Source organism: Delphinapterus leucas, chromosome 5 (assembly GCF_059928025.1).
Source record: "Delphinapterus leucas isolate spDelLeu-1000000601 "Yukka" chromosome 5, BTC_Dleu_Yukka2, whole genome shotgun sequence".
NCBI classification, from domain to species: domain Eukaryota; kingdom Metazoa; phylum Chordata; class Mammalia; order Artiodactyla; family Monodontidae; genus Delphinapterus; species Delphinapterus leucas.
In genome coordinates, this window is record NC_143133.1 from 47,370,608 (window position 1) to 47,391,792 (window position 21,185).

General features: G+C 36.8%; 1 protein-coding gene across 1 annotated transcript in view; it reads left to right on the plus strand.

The window, feature by feature from the left end:
- Positions 1 to 6,650: 6,650 nt before the first annotated feature.
- The window catches only part of LOC111171163 (slit homolog 2 protein), an 81,297-nt gene continuing 66,762 nt past the window's right edge, over positions 6,651 to 21,185 (plus strand). Inside the window, exons 1-7 of the mRNA XM_022566814.2 lie at positions 6,651 to 7,425; positions 11,347 to 11,490; positions 13,045 to 13,211; positions 14,116 to 14,248; positions 17,389 to 17,457; positions 20,107 to 20,178; positions 20,880 to 20,951. Of these exons, the coding sequence (XP_022422522.2) occupies positions 7,202 to 7,425; positions 11,347 to 11,490; positions 13,045 to 13,211; positions 14,116 to 14,248; positions 17,389 to 17,457; positions 20,107 to 20,178; positions 20,880 to 20,951 (881 nt within the window). The 5' untranslated portion in view covers positions 6,651 to 7,201. The remainder of the gene's footprint in view (positions 7,426 to 11,346; positions 11,491 to 13,044; positions 13,212 to 14,115; positions 14,249 to 17,388; positions 17,458 to 20,106; positions 20,179 to 20,879; positions 20,952 to 21,185) is intronic.

Consider the following 21,185-nt stretch of genomic DNA (forward strand, 5'->3'; position numbering starts at 1 on the left):
CCATTATATAAAAATACATGTTAGTGGTTCATTGGCTACATTTACAATATCCTGGGTATATTCTAGACTATAATATATCTTAATAGTTATAAATTTAAAAAATATAAGGTGTTAGTATGAAAAAACATACTTATTTTCTTAAGAAGAACTCTGGGTTTGGTCTCTATTTTAAGGAGATACGCGTTGCTTGCCATTGTTGAATTATAATATGAATAATTGTATGCATTTAACAGATTTTGTTTCATTACACATTTTGACTTGAATGATCAGTAATATATATATTACACTGGCTGCATAAGAAGTAACATGTTGAAAAGAACAGTTGATTGGCCTTCATCGGCAATCTTTGAAATTCAGTGTTTTTACCCAATTATTAGGTAGAAAGTCATCTGATAGCTATTACCCAGAAAAAGCCATTTTGAAAAACAGAACCCCTATAGGATAAAACATCGATATTACTTAAATCCCCAAATTAGAGAAGTGAATATAATTATCAAATTATTCAATCTGTCACATTTAAATATGCTTTATCAATAATTTAGAAATTAATATTTCAAATTCACCAAATAAGGAACAAAAGTCAGGTTGTTTTCATAAATTCTGATACAGTTTTGTCCTCTTATTAACAGCAGCCAAAATAGGTTTGGGGAAAAAAAAAAACCCAAAATTTTTATATCAGATATCATGGCTTAATTGTCAATTTCTGGTCATTCAATTTACATGATTTAAACAAATAATTATAGAAGTCAGGACTCAGAAGAATTCTTTGGGCCTCTCCTCCCTTTTTTTTTCCAGATTTTAATTAAAATATGAGCTTGCCTAAAGAGCAACCATAAAATAAGCATTGCCATTGCATTGAATGCAGATTATTTTCAATGTAAAATACCTCGTGTGTCTGTCACTTAGACTTTGTTCCCTGTATTTCCTTATTTCCCTTTTTAAATGAAAGCTTAAACTACAATACAACAGATCCTCAATAAATGCCACAACATTAATTGGCAAATGTAATGAAACTGTTATATTCAGCTTTGCAAACTTCTTCCGAGATCCTGATTCCAGTTCAATTAAGTGACATTATTTATAAGTTGGAAAGATTATTATGAAGCATGTAAGCCACAACCTAAGGTTTAATCCAAGTGTTCCGGTGATAGTCCTTGAAGATCTCACGATTAGTTTTTCACTTCATTTTACATGTCTACTTGCCTACCACCATTCTGGATAGCATCTAGAGATTACAGTGAGCACTCAAAGAAAATTTATCTTGTGGAGACTTCATTTTTTTAGAGGAATTGATAAGAACTTAATTTGTGCTGTGCATCTTGTATGCCATTGCTTTTCCTGTACTGCTGTGCTTCAAAAAATGATTATGAAAGTTTACAAAGCATGACGATTCTTGTCACACCAGGCCATTCCCCGATAATTGCCACAGTAAGGGAGGAAGGAAGAGACCTGAGTGAGTTTTATATACGTGTATGTGAATCTTAACTGGGTTTACTGTCTTTCTTTCCTTCTCGGTGATCTTTACTTTTGCAGGAATTCACCATTTTGGCTGTAAGTAAAAGTGTCTGATCTGAAACATGATATCCTCCCTTTTCAATCCTGATGTATCTTCTTTTAGTCTCACTCTTTTGCACCCTTTTTTTTTTTTTCCAAGAAGAAACCACAGATCTTTTGAGCCTCTCTGTTGTCCTTGTAGCGCACCTTCAACTTCTTCCTGGATGTTTTTTCCCGAAAGCTGTTGTTTCCATTCTGCAGCTCTGAGGAACGTTGGAGGCACCTTTCAGTATAGCCCCTTCTTTGTGTTTCCAGGGAATCTTCGGTAGTAATACTCTTACTATGGTCATAAACATTCTGCGGGGAGAATGCATGTCATGTAAACAGTATTACGTTTCCAGAACGTCTGTAGCTTTTCTCCTGCTTCCCTTCATCTTTCCTCTTGGTCTTACCTTTGGCCTAGTGGATGGTGTAGTGGTTATGTAGCGAGATTTTCTGTTGTGCTTGATCTAACCATGTGGTTGCCAGGTATGAGTAAAACATGGTTCCGTCAAGCACCATGGAACGTCACGCAGCTTTCTACAGCATGACAAGCTGCTGAGGCTTAAATCAGGATTTACTTGTTTCTTTTTATAAAATCAAAATGAACAAAAGAGGGCTTTTTAAGCATTTCTGAAGATTATGTGAGAGGGAGAGAATAATAAAAGACCATAGAAAATTTAAAAACCTGAGTCCATCTATTTGCCTTGAAAGCCCTAATTGAAAATGATATCTAGGCATATGTTTATTACTGGATACATTTTAAATTCTTGACTCAGAGAAAAAATAAACTTTTTCACGACTAGTAGCCATTGTGTGATTAGCTGTCAAATAGTCTAGAATGGCTCATAACTGGATCAGCAGAAAGTACAGCTGTGAAAAGCTCAACTCTGTTAATGTTTTCCTGTCCTGTGAATCTGGTTACTCTTTTTTCCAGCAAATTCCAAGCCCTTGTTTTAACCCTCTCCTGACATCCATTGACCAAAATTCCCCAAGTTGTCTCCCTGCTGCATAATCTATAGTTATCTTACTTTTTTCTTCCTACAAATAAACAAATATTCTAACCTTCAGACTCAGTATCTTCTTTTCTGGCTTGAATCCTCAATAGGTACAGAAGATTATCGATCAAAATTAAGTGGGGACTGCTTTGCCGATCTGGCTTGCCCTGAAAAGTGCCGCTGTGAAGGGACCACAGTAGACTGCTCCAATCAAAAACTCACCAAAATCCCGGACCACATTCCCCAGTACACTGCAGAGCTGTAAGTTCATCTCCCAACAAAATCCTGTTTGGGAGGGAAGGAATGAAAGCATCAAAGCATTGGGATTTTTGTCTTGCCCTTTCATTCTCAATAATTACATTAATTTTAATTGACACACATTGGCATAACTCTTCTTTGTACAAGTATATGTATTAGAGGTTTTCTTACTTCATCTTTCTGGCCCAAGATACAACTACAGAAATTAACTCACCTCTCAAAAAATTCAGTTAGCATTAGTAGTGCTAATAATAATACATTCATTTGATATTTATTTCTTGGATATTACTTATGTCCAAACCCATTTCTAAGCACTTAATAGATTTTTAATGTAGTCTTTTCAGCAACCAAATAAAATAGTTTGGAGTCACCATTTTGAATCTGTGTTAATTATGAATTCAATCAGAGTCATTTTTTTATCAGCTGTGCTACTTCACTGACTCACAAGTGGAAGGATTCAATGTTTACCAAGTATGAAGCACAAAGGATGGTTTTTTTCTGAACAATGGATATCATAGCAGGAAAAGCTAAAAAGAGTGTAATCAGATCTATATTTATAACACTAACATAGGGCCTAACACATACGAGGGTCTAAAATATGTTTGAATCATTTATAGATTCTGTGCCCATGTATGTTGGCCTTCACTGACTTTATTTATAAAAGTATGACATTTAATGTTAGTGTTTCTAAAAATCCAAGAAAAACCTAGTGAAACCTCATCATTTTTAGAACATCTTAGTAATGTTTATGTCTAGCACCATCTGGTATTTTTCATTAACTGCTTTGCAAAGTTGGTTGTCTTTTTGTGCATGTATAATTCTCTTGTCTTCAACTAGATTATAGCCCCTTGATGACAGAGATTGTGTTTTATAGTTTATCTCCCACAGTGCCTATACTCATGCCTGTTACTTAATGAATTTTAAGCAATTTGAATAATTAAAAATCATATAATGCTTTCAAAAAGATGGCAGAAACTCACTACCTAGTGGTTATAATGATGCTTTTTAAAATTTCTGTTAGTTCATGAAGCTATTTCATAGGTCCAGGACTTTAGAAATGCATGGAGACCATGCAGTAAAAGCCATGAACTCTCTATTTACTATCATGTAGGGAGTTACATATATTTCCAATAATACCACAAACAATAATTCAAATTTTATCTTCCAGCATGATAACACTTTAAATAAGTTTACTTGTCACTCAGGAATTTAGAAATTCATATCTAATTCATCTTTCAGCAAAAGTTGTGTGTGTTTTAAGAAATTAAGATTTTTTTTAAATTATACCTTTAAAAATCAGTACTGGGAAGAAAATATTTGTAAAACATATATCTATATCTATATCTATATATATATATATATATATATATATATATATATATATATCTGCTCAGGGACTCATATCCAGAATACATAAGGAGCTCTTACAACCCAACAATTAAAATGTACCTTACCCGGTTAAAAAGTGGTCAAATTATTTGTATGGACATTTCTCCAAAGAGATATACAAATGAGCAATAAGCACATGAAAAAATACCCAGTATCGGGCTTCCCTGGTGGTGCAGTGGTTGAGAGTCCGCCTGCCGATGCAGGGGACGTGGGTTCGTGCCCCGGTCCAGGAAGATCCCACATGCTGCGCCGTGGAGCGGCTGGGCCCATGAGCCATGGCCGCTGAGCCTGTGTGTCCAGAGCCTGTGCTTCGCAGCGGAAGGGGCCACAACAGTGAGAGGCCCGCGTACCACACACACACACAAAAAATACTCAGTATCATTAGGCATGAAGAAAGTGCAAATCAAAACCGTAATGAGGAAAAACAAAAAAACATAATAAGAAAGCACTTCACATCCAGTGGAATGGCTTTTTAAAAAGACAGTAACAGGTGAGAGAAATTGGGCCCCTCATACATTGCTGGACCACGTGACACAGCAATTTCACATCAATGTACATAACCAAGAGAATTGAAAACATACAGCCATACAAAATCTTGTATGCCGGTGTCCTAGCGGCATTATTTATAATGATTAAGAAGTGAAAGCAACTCAAATATCCATCAGCTGATGAATGGATAAACACATGTGGTATGTCCACACAATGGAATGTAATTTGGCCATAAAACAGAATGAAGTACTAATCTATGCTAAACATGCAAGAACCTTGTAAATATTATGCCTCGTGAAAAAAACAGACACAAAAGGCCACATTTTGTGTGATCCCATTTATAAGAAATATTCAGAATAGGAAAATCCACAGAGACAGCAGGTAAATTAGTGGTTGCCAGGGATTGAGGCAGTGGGGGGCAGCAGACTGAGAATGACCGCTAATGGGTATGGGGTTTCTTTTTTGGATGATGAGTATGTTCTGGAATTAGGAAGCAAAGACGGTTGCACAAGCTGGTGAATATTTTAAAAACCACCGAATTGTACACTTTAAAAGGGTACATTGTGTGGTGTGTAAACTGTCTATCAGTAAAGCTGTTGATACATATTTATGGAGAAGTGACTAGAAATAAAATATCCTAAAGTGCTTTTGGAGGCAGGGGTAATAGTGGAAAAAAAAGTTTGAGAAACTTTGTTCTACAGATTACTGAATGAGAGTTGGTTTTGAATTTCGATGATTGGTTTTCTTCACTACGTGCTTCTTAATATGTTTTATTTTGGTCATTAAAATATAGGATAAATTGGAAAAGATCTGTACTTCCCACAAATTTTCTGTGATATGTGTCCTATATTTTGCTTTAGGATATTCATTAAATAATGTTATAATTCTGTACAAGAAATAAAATTTAATCTCTTCCTGACTGTTGGGAATGAAACTTTTCTGTTTCTGTTTTCCCTAGACGCCTCAATAATAATGAATTTACAGTGTTGGAAGCTACGGGCATCTTCAAGAAACTTCCTCAATTACGTAAAATGTAAGCCGTATATTAACCATCTTTTTAAATATCTGTAGTGCTGTGTTTTCTTATACCTTTGCAGTTTTATTTAGATTTCGTAGGAAATTGGAAAATACAAAAGATTCAGAGACATGTCTATACAGTGACTACCTGTGACATGAATTTAGGGTAAACTCTGAGAGGAACCTAAGTAATTGGCTCTTTCCTATGTATTCCAGTGATGGCAACCATGTTTTCTGTAGCAGAACCCTAGCATCTTACCTTAACTCAGACAGCTAGTTTGTTATGTGGCCACAGCAGGAATCCAGCAAACTAAGTGAATTAGAGATGAGTTCAGTAATGTTTCGTAACTTCCTTTACTGTTCCCCAAACCATGCTGTTATTTCTCTTTCAGCACGTTCATGTCAACTGTTTGACTTTTTGCTTCATTAAACTTTCATTAGAAGAAAGTCAAAATTAATGATTGGTAAACTGACTTGATAGCTCATTTGTGTTACTACATGTCCGCAACTCAGATTTTAAAATAAGTTTATAAGCTCAGCAGTTTCAGCAACACTCTGACAGTAACCCTCCCCCACCCAAGGTGGATGGAAAGAGGGACAGGACAGAGGCCAAGAATGAGGGTCCATGGAGCACCCTCCACATAACAGGAAACATCAGGAGAAGGAAAGATGCATAGTTCTGTGATATCTGTGCTTTCATATAGGTAACTGGTCCACAGCCACATAGGCTATAAGTGGCAGAGCAGACTGAAAGCATTTCCTGTGCACTTGACCCACATATTATACTGCCTCCCAAAGAGTTTCTAAGTTCTTAACTGTCCTCCTTTTTCACTGACGTTAACTGCTTTTTCTTTTTAGCTCTAAGATGCTTTTCAATTCAATACATATTTATTCAGCAGCTGCTATGTGCAGTGTTCTGAAAGGAATAAAATGGTACCTAAAAATGATCCTTGTTCTGTGGGCATCCCTGGTCTTGGAGTGAGCCTTGAGAAAGAGAGAGAACCTATAGGAAGATGTTACCTCAACTGGATGTTCTTGCCCTCTGGGCAAGCCTTAGTATTTTGTATGATACAAAATACTGGCAGTTAAGTTGGTTGTTTTGACATATTATTACATGAGAAGTTTAACTGGGAACAATCTCAGATTCAGATACATTTCTGATGCTATCTAAATGCAAACATAGTCTTTCCTTCTTTTCTCTATCCAGTTGTCTTCTTTGAGTCATTAATTCATTCAACAGTTTTAATCGGGCACTTCTTTGAAAAGTTTCTTAGTAAGTGTGGTGGCAAACATAAAAGTTTACACAACTCAGTACCTGACCTCAAGAGTTTTATATCCCTGGGGGCCCTGGCAGATCATTGATCAGTCTGGTACTTTTCAGCATAGATATTTCTCCTTTGTATTATTATCACTTTGGCGTGATGGAATCAGGAAGTGGTGACTTTTCAGAGCCTTGGGAATGCCAGGCAGTAAAGAGCTTAGAGTTTTTGTGGAAGACGTTCATTCAGTAGAAGAAAATGATCAGACATGTTGTCTCAGTGCCCTCGTTGTTAGAAAGAACTTGTTTCAAATATTTGTTTCAACCATTTTCATTTAGAAATTTTAGCAACAATAAGATCACAGACATTGAAGAGGGAGCATTTGAAGGCGCAGCTGGTGTAAACGAAATACTTCTCACGAGTAATCGTTTGGAAAATGTTCAGCATAAGATGTTCAAGGGATTGGAAAGCCTCAAAACTTTGTAAGTATTCGTATTTGCATTGTGATTCTTCTACCACAGGATTGTAATTCCCAGGTCATTATATTCCTGGGAGGGGGAATAGCTCTTGCTTTTCCTCATACCCCCGATCTCTGCTCTGTCTCTGTCTCTCTATATCTGTCTCTGTATCTGTCTCTCTCTCTGTCTGTATCTCTCTCTCTCTCTCTTTCTCTCTATCACACACACACACACACACACACACACACACACACACGCACATTTTGTAGAGGCAAACGTCCTTGGGGCTTCCCTGGTGGCACAGTGGTTAAGAATCCGCCTGCCAATGCAGGGGACATGGGTTTGAGCCCTGGTCCTGGAAGATCCCACAGGCCATGCACGGAGCAACTAAGCCCGTGCGCCACAACTACTGAGCCTGCGTGCCACAACTACGGAAGCCCACACGCCTAGAGCACAAGCTCTGCAACAAGAGAAGCCACCACAATGAGAAGACTGCACACTGCAACCAAGAGTAGGCCCTGCTTACTGCAGCCAGAGAAAGCCCACGCAGCTACAAAGACCCAACGCAGCCAAAAATAAATTAATTTATTAAAAAAAAAAAAACAGTCCTTGACTCTGATACCTCTGACTTCAGTATGCCGCTTGCAAATAATCAAAAGAACCTCTCCTGGCTGTTGAATCTTCAACAAAAAAGATTTTTTTGCTCCAGTGCTTGTACAGATCTGGCTCCTCTGTTCTTCCTTAGAACAATCATTCTCTTTCCTTTTCCTCAAATACCTCCACCTAATACTCTCTCTTGGCCCAAGGTCACTAGCTTCAGAACCCACTCCAACACCTGCAGCAGAATAAGCCTAGCTGGAGACTGCCTTCATCTGCCCCTGCAAGGTCTTAGTGAAAAAGAGAGAAACTGGCTGGTGGTATATCTTTTACTGTCTATTTCAAAGAAAACATGCTAAGTGTATGTCTACTTACTCAGTGGTAGGGAGGTTGGGAAAAAGAAATCCTATGTGTTTCCAGAAGGTTGTTGGCCAAGGAAGATGGGGCTTGAATTGACGAGTAAGGACAACACTTTGAGTTACTTGAATTTTCTTCTGTGTGTATGCGTATTTTTCATAATCTCTAAAGCATAAAATTATGTTTGACAAAAGTGGTGGCCTAAACATTGGAAGAGACACCAACGAAACTCTGAAGCCTTTGGAAGACACGAAGGAAATTATTTGTAACCAAGACACGCCCTTGGGAATTGCAAGCTCTACTGTCTCCCCCAAACCCTCACCCTGCCCCATGCAGCCACCAAGAGCCCTCGTGCCCAGGGTAACTGAGAACCAAGGAAGTTCATTGCCTGCCCTTTATCAGATGTAGAGGGAGAAGGCATTTCCCTAGCCAGCAGCATCCCCAATTCATATCCTACTCAAAAAAGCCCCTGCCCATGAAAGGAGAGCTTCCTGGGGTAGCCTGGAGCCGAACCATCCAACACAGCCTGCCACCTGCTGACCGCTCCCATGGGCTAACTAGGAGTCCCTTCGAAATGCAAAATGTAATGCAAATATCCCTTTGGTCTTTTTATGGAGGAGATCCTGGGAGTGTAGAACGCGGACAGAGAAGATATACTTATATACTATAAGCAGTGGTTATATCTACTCCTGCCCCTATTCCCCTCCCCCAAGCTGCCTCAGGTAACTCAGCAAAACATAAATCCTGCAGCAGGCAAAAGTCTCCCTTCTTAAATAGTGGCCAAGTGACTGTTGTAACTAGAGCCTTCTCCTTAAGGGGGCAGTGTGAGTCGGGATGGGGAGGGGAGGATGAGGGGTGAGCCTGTAACTACCTACATTAGATAGCCTTGGGCTGCTGTAACAAGATAAGTGACTTAAGCAACAGGAATTTGTTTTGTCATTGTTCTGGAGGCTGGAAGTCCAAGATCAAGGTGCTGAGAGGGTTGGTTTCTGGTGAGGACTCTTTTCTTGGCTTGTAGATGGCTACCTTCTCTCTGTGACCTTGCGTGGCCTTTCCTCTCTGTGTGGGAAAAGAGAGCTCTGGTGCCCCTTCCTCTAAGGACACCAGTCCTATCAGATTAGGGCCCCACCCTTAGGGCCTCATTTCACCTTAACTACCTCCCTAAAGGCCCTGTCTCCAAATACAGTCATACTGGGGGTTAGGGCTTAAGGAAATGAATTTTAGGGGGACACAGTTCTGTCCATAGCACCACTCCAAAGAGTTTATCAAAGTATTTTTTTCTGGCTAGGTCCAGTCACAGGACTCTCTGTGAGACAAGTTCTCTAAATTCAGCCTTCTCCTTTGTTATATTTCTAGCAATGTTTTTGTGCCTCTTGTGTTTTGGCACCTGAGACAGACACCCACTGACTCTCTACTTAATCCCACTGTACCTCAAGCAGCAAAACAGATCATTTAGACCAAGCTAGGAGTATTAACAGTTCTTCTGTGCGTTTATTGGGACATAGCTATTGCTTTAAGTGGTCTCTTTCAGCTTGGAGCTATAAAGATTTTGACAAGACCCTCCTCACAGCCTGTAGACTTCTCAACCCTTTAGGACTAGTAAACCTCTTAGTTCGTACATGTACATATTTCAGTGGGTCTTTGAACCCCCGACGTTGCAGGCAAAATGTGGTACATATGTGGGCTTGTGGATTTTTCCAGTGACGGAAACAAAGCTTTTTTCGACTTTTCCCAGGAGTCCGTGACTCCAACAAGATTAAGACCAAATGTTCTTTACTATTTATGACAAAGGATAGTACTGATAGGACTACTTTTCTGTTGTGCATTTGTTTCCTAACATAAAACGATGCCTTGATAAGGAGGGCATTATCCTTTCTTGTTGTCTGCGACTTAGCAGAATGCAACAGCTGATATTTCTTATTTATTATAGGACAATCTAGAATTTTAAAGGAATGCTTTGTTGTTCTTTTTGCAGTCTTCTATCAGGGTGATCAACCCATGTCTAGAAGCATTAAGGAAAATATTAACTTTTCAGAAATTCTGAATAAAGTTTATGGCAACTGTTCATCTTTACATGGGAGTTTAAGAAGCTTTTCATTCCTTTTCTAAGCCCCACAAATAAACATTTTGGGAAAAGAATCGAGAAACAGCTAAAATTTTAGCAGTGATGAAGAAATGACAAAAGTGTTAATCCTGTTAATGGCAATGACTAAAGAAAAAATGGTCAGAATTTTTTTCAAGAGGAATTTTATTGTGAACAACTGGGATCTCTTAAGTATTGCCTCCTTTTAAGTCTAAACTCAAAACAAATAATTTGTTCAGGCTTTGTGGAAGCTCAGTCAGGTTTGCCTCCTCCAGCCCGTGTTGACATTGACTTGGCTGTGAGTCCCTGAGATGCCCTCAATTCTTCATTTTCTGTGGCTATTGATTCTTTTTTGCCTCCTTTCTCTTCAGCAGCAAATGTAATGCTTCTTAGAATATATAAATCATGGGGCTTCAAGGGCTTAGAGAGCTGTAGGTGAATTAGGACATTACGTAATAGGGCAAACATAATTGTATCATTAAAGGAAAACATTCTGCCCTCACTAGATGGGGTTGTAAGCTGGTGCTGAGCCTCATGAGTTTTTGTAACTGAATGTTATCACTGACAACTCTAAGCATTTTATTCTAGCACAAGGTTCTTAATATACTCGGCTCTCCATATCCACGTGTTCTGCATCTGCAGATTCAAGCATCCGCGGTTAATGCAGAACCCGTGGATATGGAGGGCCACAGATTTTGGTATACGCAGGAGGTCCTGAAATGAATCTCCCAGGGATGCCAAGGGATGACTTGTACATATCTACAGCAAATCCTAGTGACAGGAGAACATTCAGAAAGCAGGAATGAATGCTACACATTTGCAAAGAGGGGTTGTTTCGGTCTTAAGGTAGGCAAAATTGATTGCCTGATATTTTATCTCCATAATGATGTTGTATTTTTTTCCCTCAGGATGTTGAGAAGTAATCGTATAAGCTGCGTAGGGAACGACAGTTTCACAGGACTCAGTTCTGTGCGTTTGCTTTCTTTATATGATAATCAAATTACTACAATCGCACCAGGGGCTTTTGATACTCTCCATTCTTTATCTACTCTGTAAGTATGACAAATAGTCTTCATTTATGTATTAATTGAGCCAGTGTATTATATTTATTACTTTTATTGATAAGATTTTAATGTATTACTAAGCATTTCATAAAAATGAGATCAAAGACTTAGACTTTTTTTAAAAAGGACAAATTTGTTCATGTTAAACTTATTTTAATTTTTCTAAAAACATTGCCTACTATCCTATATTAAAATTTAACAAAAATCATGGTATTTTTCAGTCATTTGTTTTTATAACAATGTGATGTGGATTAATTTATAAATGGTAATCTTATAATTTGATTGAGAATTATTTTATTCTTTTACAAATAAAAGCAATGTAGATTTGTTTTTCCCAGTGCTCTCACATTGGAGTCTTCACAATATAAGTATTATAAAAACAGAGTTGATAGGGTTATTGCCAACAGACTGTACTCAAAAGGATCATTCACAATGACAGGAGATATATTAGGATGACCAGACCAACAATAAAAGCTCACCAGAGGGCATTTACTGTGATATTAAGAAGATATTAAAGAAATAGGCTGAGCCTATCCAAGAGCACATTTTATGTAGACGGTTGGAGAATAAAGAATATTTGTAGGTCTACAGATAGAATTCAGAAAGTGTCAGAAAACAAACAAACTTTCCAAGTGTTTCAGGCCCCTTGTATGTCAGTATTTAAAAAGCAGTGTTTGAAATGATAAACCTTATAACTGACATGGCTTCCTGGTAATGGTGGCATCTAAAAATACTAATTTAACTGAAAAGGTAGTTAGAAGGAAAAAAATCATGTTCAACATAGCTCAAGTCCCTGAAGAAATAATTTGAGAGAAGCATCCATCCATCAGTAAGGTACTTAATCCTCTTTCCACATAAAATGTGACATTTTCCATCAAGTGACTAATTTGTGCATATTAAAGATGGCATGTTTATAAATAATGGGATTGTCAATAGGTTTGTGCTGAAATGGTGAGATGCCAAAAGTATTGAGATTTGTAGAAGTAAGTTCATTTTTATAACTGGCATTTAATCAACTGAGCTGTCAGTTCAGATGGGAAACCTATTCTCTGGAGCAAATAAGAGATGGAAATCTTGAAATGACAAATTAATGAAATAGCTGTTGTCAGGTTAAACTCAATAATATAAGGTAATCAGCCTTCATCTTTATATTAAATTACTGCATTATCAGTGTAGGGAAGTTTGACAGTAAGTCAGATCTCTGACAAGTTTAAATTATCTCTAAATGAGATATCTATCAGGATTCACTGCCTAAACCCTGAATTGCCACCTTCACTTTATTTTTCATATGAAATTATTTGAAGAATTCTTATATGAAAATATTGTTCTTATTTTTTAAGTTCCAAACATAGATATTTCAGTCAAAGAACGCATCCCATATGTTGTGTGTGATTGAGCATGAATTGGGGGTGGAGTGAATACAAAGACTAAGAAGGAATCATTCCAACAGATACAGTATGGGAAAATGGTAGCATGGGGTTTTGAGAAGTCAGAAAGCGAACCTCTAAACTGAGCTCTGCATTGTTTGCATGTGGTGCTTAGAAACCTCTTGGCCAATCCTTTTAATTGTAACTGCTACCTGGCTTGGTTGGGAGAATGGCTCAGGAAGAAAAGAATTGTAACGGGAAATCCTCGATGTCAGAAACCCTACTTCCTCAAAGAAATCCCCATCCAGGACGTTGCCATTCAAGACTTCACTTGTGATGATGGTAAGAAAGCCTGGCCAGGTCTTTGACTACCAGACACTCTGTGGTGATTGTTCTGATGCTGTGGGGCATAATTAGACAGTACGTCATAGTTCAGGCAATGAATAGTTATTATGCATTTTTTGCTTTGTTTTTGCTGTTTTGTTTTAGCAACAGGGCACTTACTTGCTCAGACTGTACTCTCATATCTAGCTCTACTTGGTTTGTGTTTCTGAATGTTTTAGAAGATTTTCTAATTTCCAGCTTGTGGTTGATACTATTTAAATAGCTTCATTTTTGTTTTTCTTTACTATTCTAAGCGTCTCCTTTAGTAATTGCCATTTAACTACCAATGATAAAAGCAATTGACTCATAAAATAGAAATTCTAGTAAACCTAACAAGAATAATAGTTTTCACTTTTTAGTACTCTCTGTATATCATCACATTTAATTCTCATAATAGCCCTGTAATGTAGGTAGAACATAGGTTCTATAATTGTTGGCAATAAATGAAGAGCTCATTTGAGCTGTATAGTTTCAAATGAGGGGCCCATATACATTTTGCTAACCATGTAAAAGTAATCTGTCCCTTTATGTCTCTTCATGTCTGTCTCTTTTCAATTTCTCCATAATTCAGTTTACATATTCTAATTAAAAGTATAATTTGTATAAACAACTGAACAAAGAACACATTATAATCGTATTGATAATACAAACTGTGAATTGTTTTCTGGAATTCTGCCCTAGGCAGTCTGAAAAGAGACCTGCACAGAATGTATGGTGTAGATTTGTAAATACTTAATGTCCTATACATAAGTCATCATATCGCTGAAGACTCTTGTGTATGTTAAGTTAAAGGCATAAAATCCCTCCTATCATCTTCAAAGCCACGAATCTGGGTTTTCCTGTATTTCTTTTGGCAATTTAGGAAATGATGACAATAGTTGTTCCCCACTCTCTCGCTGTCCTACGGAGTGTACCTGCTTGGACACGGTGGTCCGATGTAGCAACAAAGCCTTGAAGGTCTTGCCCAAAGGTATTCCAAGAGATGTCACTGAATTGTAAGTAGAGCTTGTCTTTCCCTTTCCTGAAGGATTAATATTTCACACACCAAGGGAAATGGAGACCAAACAAAAATCTTTTTGAGTCTTGTTTGCAAATAACATTCATTTTGTGGGCCATTAATTAGTATCATGGAAAACCCTAAGCAAATAATATAAAAGCTAGTTCAGGTCCCCTTGGGAAAGGCTGGTTGTGTGTTTCTCTTTGTTTCTCACTGTAGGATTTCTCAGAGGCTTTATTATGCTAGTGTGCAGCGTGAGCTCCGAGAGAGGATGTAAACTCTAAGGTAGTTCCCATACTTGTCTCCATAGCCCTTTTCTCACGGAGTATCTTGCAATGCTCATGTTCCATCAAATGCACCTTAAGAAATGCTATGTATTTAGTTTATCTATGGTGGCTGGGATGTTTCATATGATTGATTATTCTTTACTGTGTGTCCCCTTGGAGAATATCTCACACAAGGGATACATAAATACGTGGGGTGTGGAAGGAGCTGACATAATCTTTACCCTTAAAAGGAGATACTGCCCTTTGGACTTGAATCAGAGTCCCTTAGATCATAAAGGGCATGGGGCCAATTATCCCTAATATTTTCAGAACTGATATTTACAAATTACATAGCCAATATAGACGTATAAAGATGCTAAGCACCACGCACACTTCCTCAGCTGCCTTATGCTTTATATGTGGAATGGAATAAGCCTAAGCATTAGCTGCTTAACAATGGTGCATGCAGGCTCCATTTCATTCCTTTATCTGTATACGAAGAACCATGGACAAATGCTTGATATGTGATTGAATCATTCTGCCTCTGTTTATTTTTTTCTGTGTGAAACCATGTATCAAAAATGTAATTCATGCAGATGTTTACCTGTAATTCATGCACAAATGTACAAGTATTGCAAAGGAGCAGATTTGATAAACTTTTGGCAACCTGGAACATAGGCAATGAGGTTCAAGAAGATGCCACTTCAGTTATCAAGGAACTTATATTCAAATCATGTGCAGTTCTATGAATTCTAATTTGGTCCTGAATTGATACTTTGAGAAAAAGTGTGTGACCTTCCCTCTTGAAGCTGAACTGTTGTAAAGGGCTCAGTTTCTCTCTTTTGTTACCAATCACAGTTGTTAGTTAACTGTAAGCACTGCTTTATGTGTGTGTGTGATTAAATTCTTAATTCTTATTTTGATATGTATTTATTTCAGAAGATTACCCTCCATCCAGTGTTGGGAAGATAGATGCCTATAGAGTATTCTATATGCAAAATACTGATTATAACAACACCCCAGCCAAGGACATAATACCCAGCATAACATTTAGATCACCTTTGATGCTAAATCCCTCCTTCTACCATTTTAACTGACCCATGCCTTTGTCCTTTTACCTGATTCCCATCAAATAATTTTAAATGTCTTTTAATTTCCTTGTTAAATTACTTCTGAGAACCTGCTTGATTCATTTGTCTATGCCATCTATGTGTTTCTTCTGTCAGATAGTTGAGTCTTCAATCTATTCCTCTACAAATTATTAAAAAGTAATTCTTTTTTTAAAGAAAATACGTTTTAGAGGTGAGGAAGACATTAACTCATCTCCTGTGAATTCTAGCTTTGCCTCCCCAAGAGCTTATTCTTAGAAGCATACCAAGTCAGCAGGATCCCTCTCTCCAGTAACATATATGCATGTATTAGAAAATTTCCATGTGCATATTATATTAAATTATTAAAGAATTTGGCAAATATAAGTATGTAGTGGTGGACAGTTTTGAACAAATGGTATTCATTATTTTTAATCAGTTCCATATAGTTTCCCTCTTAGATTGTTTTACTTGTAAGCATTCATAGTGCACATTCTGAACCTTTTTAGCTTTGTGTTAGGATGCTTTTTAGAGTAAAGGAAAAGTGCTGAAGTACATGGGATTATGCTTCCCTCTAGTGGTACCAAGAAACGCTTAGCTAGAGAAAAGAAAGAGGGGAGAGGAGTTGAAACATGAAGTCAGAAAATTTGAATAGGCATAAGAAGTCATAAAAAGCCTGACTCTTAATCACATATTCATTACATATTTTGATAACTTGTGCCTTTTATATAACTTTTTTCATTTTTAAGGATTTGAAATAGATAGCTCTCTTAGGCAGTTTCTCAGCTACTTCTATATCCAGCAAAAATACAAACCTCAACCTTGGATCTGGAGATAGGCCACAGCCCTGGGGCAGGGTGGGCAACATGCCCAATGTGGCAGAATTGTTTGTGGGCACATCTATAACCAGATGGCCCAAGTTGCTGAAAGACATTTTTACCCATCACCGTCTACATTCTGGGAAAGAACAGCCTTGGGAGGAGATGAAATTATTTTTCTCTTTGTGACATCATGGATATACCTTTAAGCATTCATTTACTTCTGTGTCTTGACTGTTAGCCCAAAGACTGTTTATTTTCTGATCATTCTTCTGACTCTAATCAGAAAAGGAAATTTGACTTACATGTGGTTATTTTCTTATTACTGTATCGTTACTGTGCTGTACTTGTACACTTGATAAATGTTGTGATTTTCTATGAAACCTTCTAAAATTAATATCACCAAGCAGATGTACAAGGGTAGAACTGTTTCTAAGATTTTTTTTAACTGAAATCTAATTACATTCAAATTCCCAAATATATCCTTTGAATCATCCGTTGTTATTTACTAAGTGTGTTAATACAAAGTAAGGCAGCAAAGATTGGTCTTGCTGGTGGTAGCAACTTCCTGCCAGTAGTGAATGCATTTCATGGTGTTGTTTCCACATAAACACAAGTGAACTGAAGACTGACTTAAAATATAGGCGATTGAATGACCCTTCTTGCTGACACACACATGGTTGGATACATGCCTTGCCTTTTTAGATAAACCACAAGGAACCGGACTCACCAGTCTCTCCTTGGTTTTATAATTTAGCCTAAGTAATCCACAAAAGAATTCTGCTGGATTGGACAACTGTGGTTTTTTACTTCTCTTAAATAGCAGTCCTAGCTGGGAACATGACATCTTAAAGCTGAAATTTCCAAGTGTTTCCTTTCTTCAACTGAGAGTGAAATATTGTTCAACTATTTGAGGATTCACTATTGTTACTTTTTAAAAAAATAATATTGTTTCTTTGTTTTCAGGTATCTGGATGGAAACCAGTTTACACTGGTTCCTAAGGAACTCTCTAACTACAAGCATTTAACACTTATGTGAGTAATGTATTTTTCTGTCTTTGACTTCTTATTTTATTTCATGAAAATGGGGATAGCAAGGGGCAGAAGATTTAGTGAACCTTTCAGATTATATAAATCATCTTCAGTTAGATGCTTCCCTTCTTGCTCACTGTGGTTCTGGATCACTAGCCACATTTTCATTGAATATCAATCAGGCAATGGTGCGTCTTAGAAAAAGGTCCTCCTCTATTCAAAGTACAAATACAATGAAGTCTAAGTATCAGAGAATTACAGAAAGGCAGTAAGTTGCATACTTCTATTGAAGATGAATATGAGCTATTTTATGACAATCCAAGGAGAGAAAAATGGAAAACAATGTTTTTATTCTCGACTTTAAATAAAAGAGTAGATAGTAATAGCTTTACTGAGAATATATTATAAATATAGTTTATTAGGCTTGATTTTCTTATTAAATACACTATGAATTAACATATGGGCTTCCAGTATTAAAATTTATTTTATAAAATCCATATTTACTCATATAGTATTTAAGTAAACTTGACAAAGATACTGACATTCTGAGTATAAACGTCAAAACATTGAATTGTTTTTACCAGTTTGGTTTGATGTCCTCCTAAAGTAGCATCTCTCTTTCATTATGTAAACAATTTTTTACAATCTTTAAGTTGTAAATACAAGATTATATGTAAACATACAAACATTTCATTTCAATCTAGTTATGCACACTATATTTTTAAAAAGATACAATCTTACTATATATAATGTCACACTTAGAGTAGCCTTGTTGGTAATTGATAAAACTTGTCACAAAACAAAAAAATCAGCAATGATAGTGGATATAAAGGGAAATACTTTTTTACATCTATCTGATTTTAGAGTAAATATGCTGTCTTATATTTCCAGGGTTCCTAGAAAAGAGGGGGTTTGTTCCTAATTAGTGAATTCTAGAAACCTAGGTAGCAGAAAATGTTGTTTCTCTTTGTGAAGTTTACCCTAAGCACGTGGATGCTGTTGATCCTTTTCAGCTTTCCTTAAATGTATGTGAAAACCAAACACTTTGTAGGAAGTGTATAGAACTGCTTAAATGACAAATGATTAAATTAAGCAAAAAGAACATCCTCTAAGATACCTTGTTCTGCCTCTAGTTATTTATTTAATAGCAGCAAGAACTGATTACATACATTTGTTCTGTTAAATAAACCATTAAATTGTTGCAATTTCCAAAGGGTCACTTCAGCAGAATTGGGTCATTTGTGAGACAGCATGTGATTATTTAAAACCAGTTTGGAAATGAGAAATGAGAATTTATAGATCCAGAAATGGTTTTACCAGTGACTCATTATACAACTCTAGGCAAGTAACTTCTGCTAGTATCGATGTATTTATTTATTTTTTTAATTTAGCCATAGTACTTCAGCAACTAAGATGATGGATTATAAAGCTCCTATAACATTCCTACCATTTTCACAATTTCATTGGTCCATTTTACTGATACTTTGGTATTTTAATAAGGGAATGTGGATAATCTTCAGCAGCTTTTCTGAACCTTGCATTTCTTCACATATTTTGCTTCAGAAAAATATAGTGAACATAAGTACACACAGAGACATAGATGAACATACATTATGACCCATAATCTTCCATTTATTCATGAATCTTCCTTTAGTCATATATCTGGCATTTTGCTTTAGATAAAAATTAGTGAATATTCACTAATATGTGTATCACATTGTCGTATATATGTGAGTGAATGTATGTATATATTTACTAATTTTTTCTAAAGCAAAATGCTAAATATATATAATATGTCATTATATAGATGTTATTATATATTAAAATACATTATACATTACAATATTATATTTATAATATGTATTATATGTCATTATATTATATATATCATGTATATATTATATATAATAAAAATAAGATCAAGTTCACTGAATATAAATTACAACCTGTAGTACAAATTACACTTATAAATACCCATTTAGCATTGATAAAAAATCCACATCTCTCTCATTTACTTATCATTTATTAAACAGACGTTTACTAAGGACCATCTAGGGGCCAGTGACTTTGCCAGGCAAAGTTTTTAATTATGGTGTTGTTTTTAATGATGGCATTGTAACGTAACTAAATGAGGGATTCTTTCAGTTATCCAGTTTAAATATTTGTATGTGACAGTGAAGATAAAGTATGTGTAACTGATGGAACTTTCAAGAACAAAGTTTTATTTCTCACCTATCAAATGTGTCTGTTGTGAATGGCCTCCACGTGTCTTTGCCCTGGGACCAGGCAATGGGTACGGCCTCTCTGTGGAACATAGGAGCCTTGCAGAGGTGGGAGCAAAGGAATATGAGAAGAGTCTCAGCTCTAAAGCTTCTGCTCTGAAGTGAAACCACTGCTGGTGCCCACACTTCACTGGCCAAAGCAAGGCACATGGTCACTTCTAATTTCAGCAGGCTTGGGCATGAATAATTATGAATAACATTACAGTCTACCCCAGAGGATTACCCAATGTTTTGTTATTTTCAGATAAAAGCTGAGTCCTAACAATGCTGCTATAACTGTGAGCAAGAAGAACTTTTTCTTTCTAAGAATCACTAATATGTCAATTTCTATGGTAACAGTAGACTCCATTTCTTTCTTTTTCTCTTTTAGAGACTTAAGTAACAACCGAATAAGCACCCTTTCTAATCAGAGCTTCAGCAACATGACCCAGCTCCTCACCTTGTGAGTAGGAAGTATGGTACTAAGTTAATTCCTTAATTCACTGGACATTCCTGGTAAACAAGACAGAGTTTCTGCCCTCAAGGAATGTTAATACTGTTGGGAGAAACAGACCAATAAAAACCTCAGTAAACAAATACAGATAGTATAAAAAGTGCTGGGGGGCTTCCCTGGTGGCGCAGTGGTTGAGAGTCCGCCTGCCGATGCAGGGGATGCGGGTTCGTGCCCCGGTCCGGGAAGATCCCACATGCCGTGGAGCGGCTGGGCCCGTGAGCCATGTGAGCCTGCGCGTCCGGAGCCTGTGCTCCGCAACCGGAGAGGCCACAACGGTGAGAGGCCCGCGTACCGCAAAAAAAATAAATAAATAAAAGTGTTGGGTTCTATAAAAGAAACAAAGAATAATTTGCATTTGTGGCAGGTTTGGGAGAGATCCTTAAGACAGACTTTCAGAGGAAGTCACCTTAGGAAGGACACGGTTGAGGCAACAGCAACAGCAGTGGTAGGAAGCATTCTAGACTGTATTTTAGAAATAAATATGTTGTATTGGCGAAATAGCACAAAGATTGAAAGGATATTATGCGTTAATATTCTCAATTTATAAGATGCTAAAGTAACCCTTTGCTTAACTGCTTTATTTTTAAAAATGACATTTGGCTATTTGGGGATACTTGAGTAAAATAAATTGGCTTACGTGTTGCTTTCAGAATTCTTAGTTACAACCGTTTGAGATGCATTCCTCCTCGAACCTTCGATGGATTGAAGTCTCTTCGATTACTGTAAGCATCTTATGTTTAACAAAATACTTCTTTTCTCAGGCATCTGGATTCGGGGTTGTCTTTTTAATGATTTAACAGCTTTGTTTATTTTGGGGTATTTTGGGTTATATAAATTCGGATTTACTAAAAATTTGGAAATGGGAAAATTCTATCTTACGGTATCAATTCTCAACAGCTTTTACTTGGACAACAGAATTTTCTCTTTTGTAACATGTTGTTGCTAGGGTGACTTAT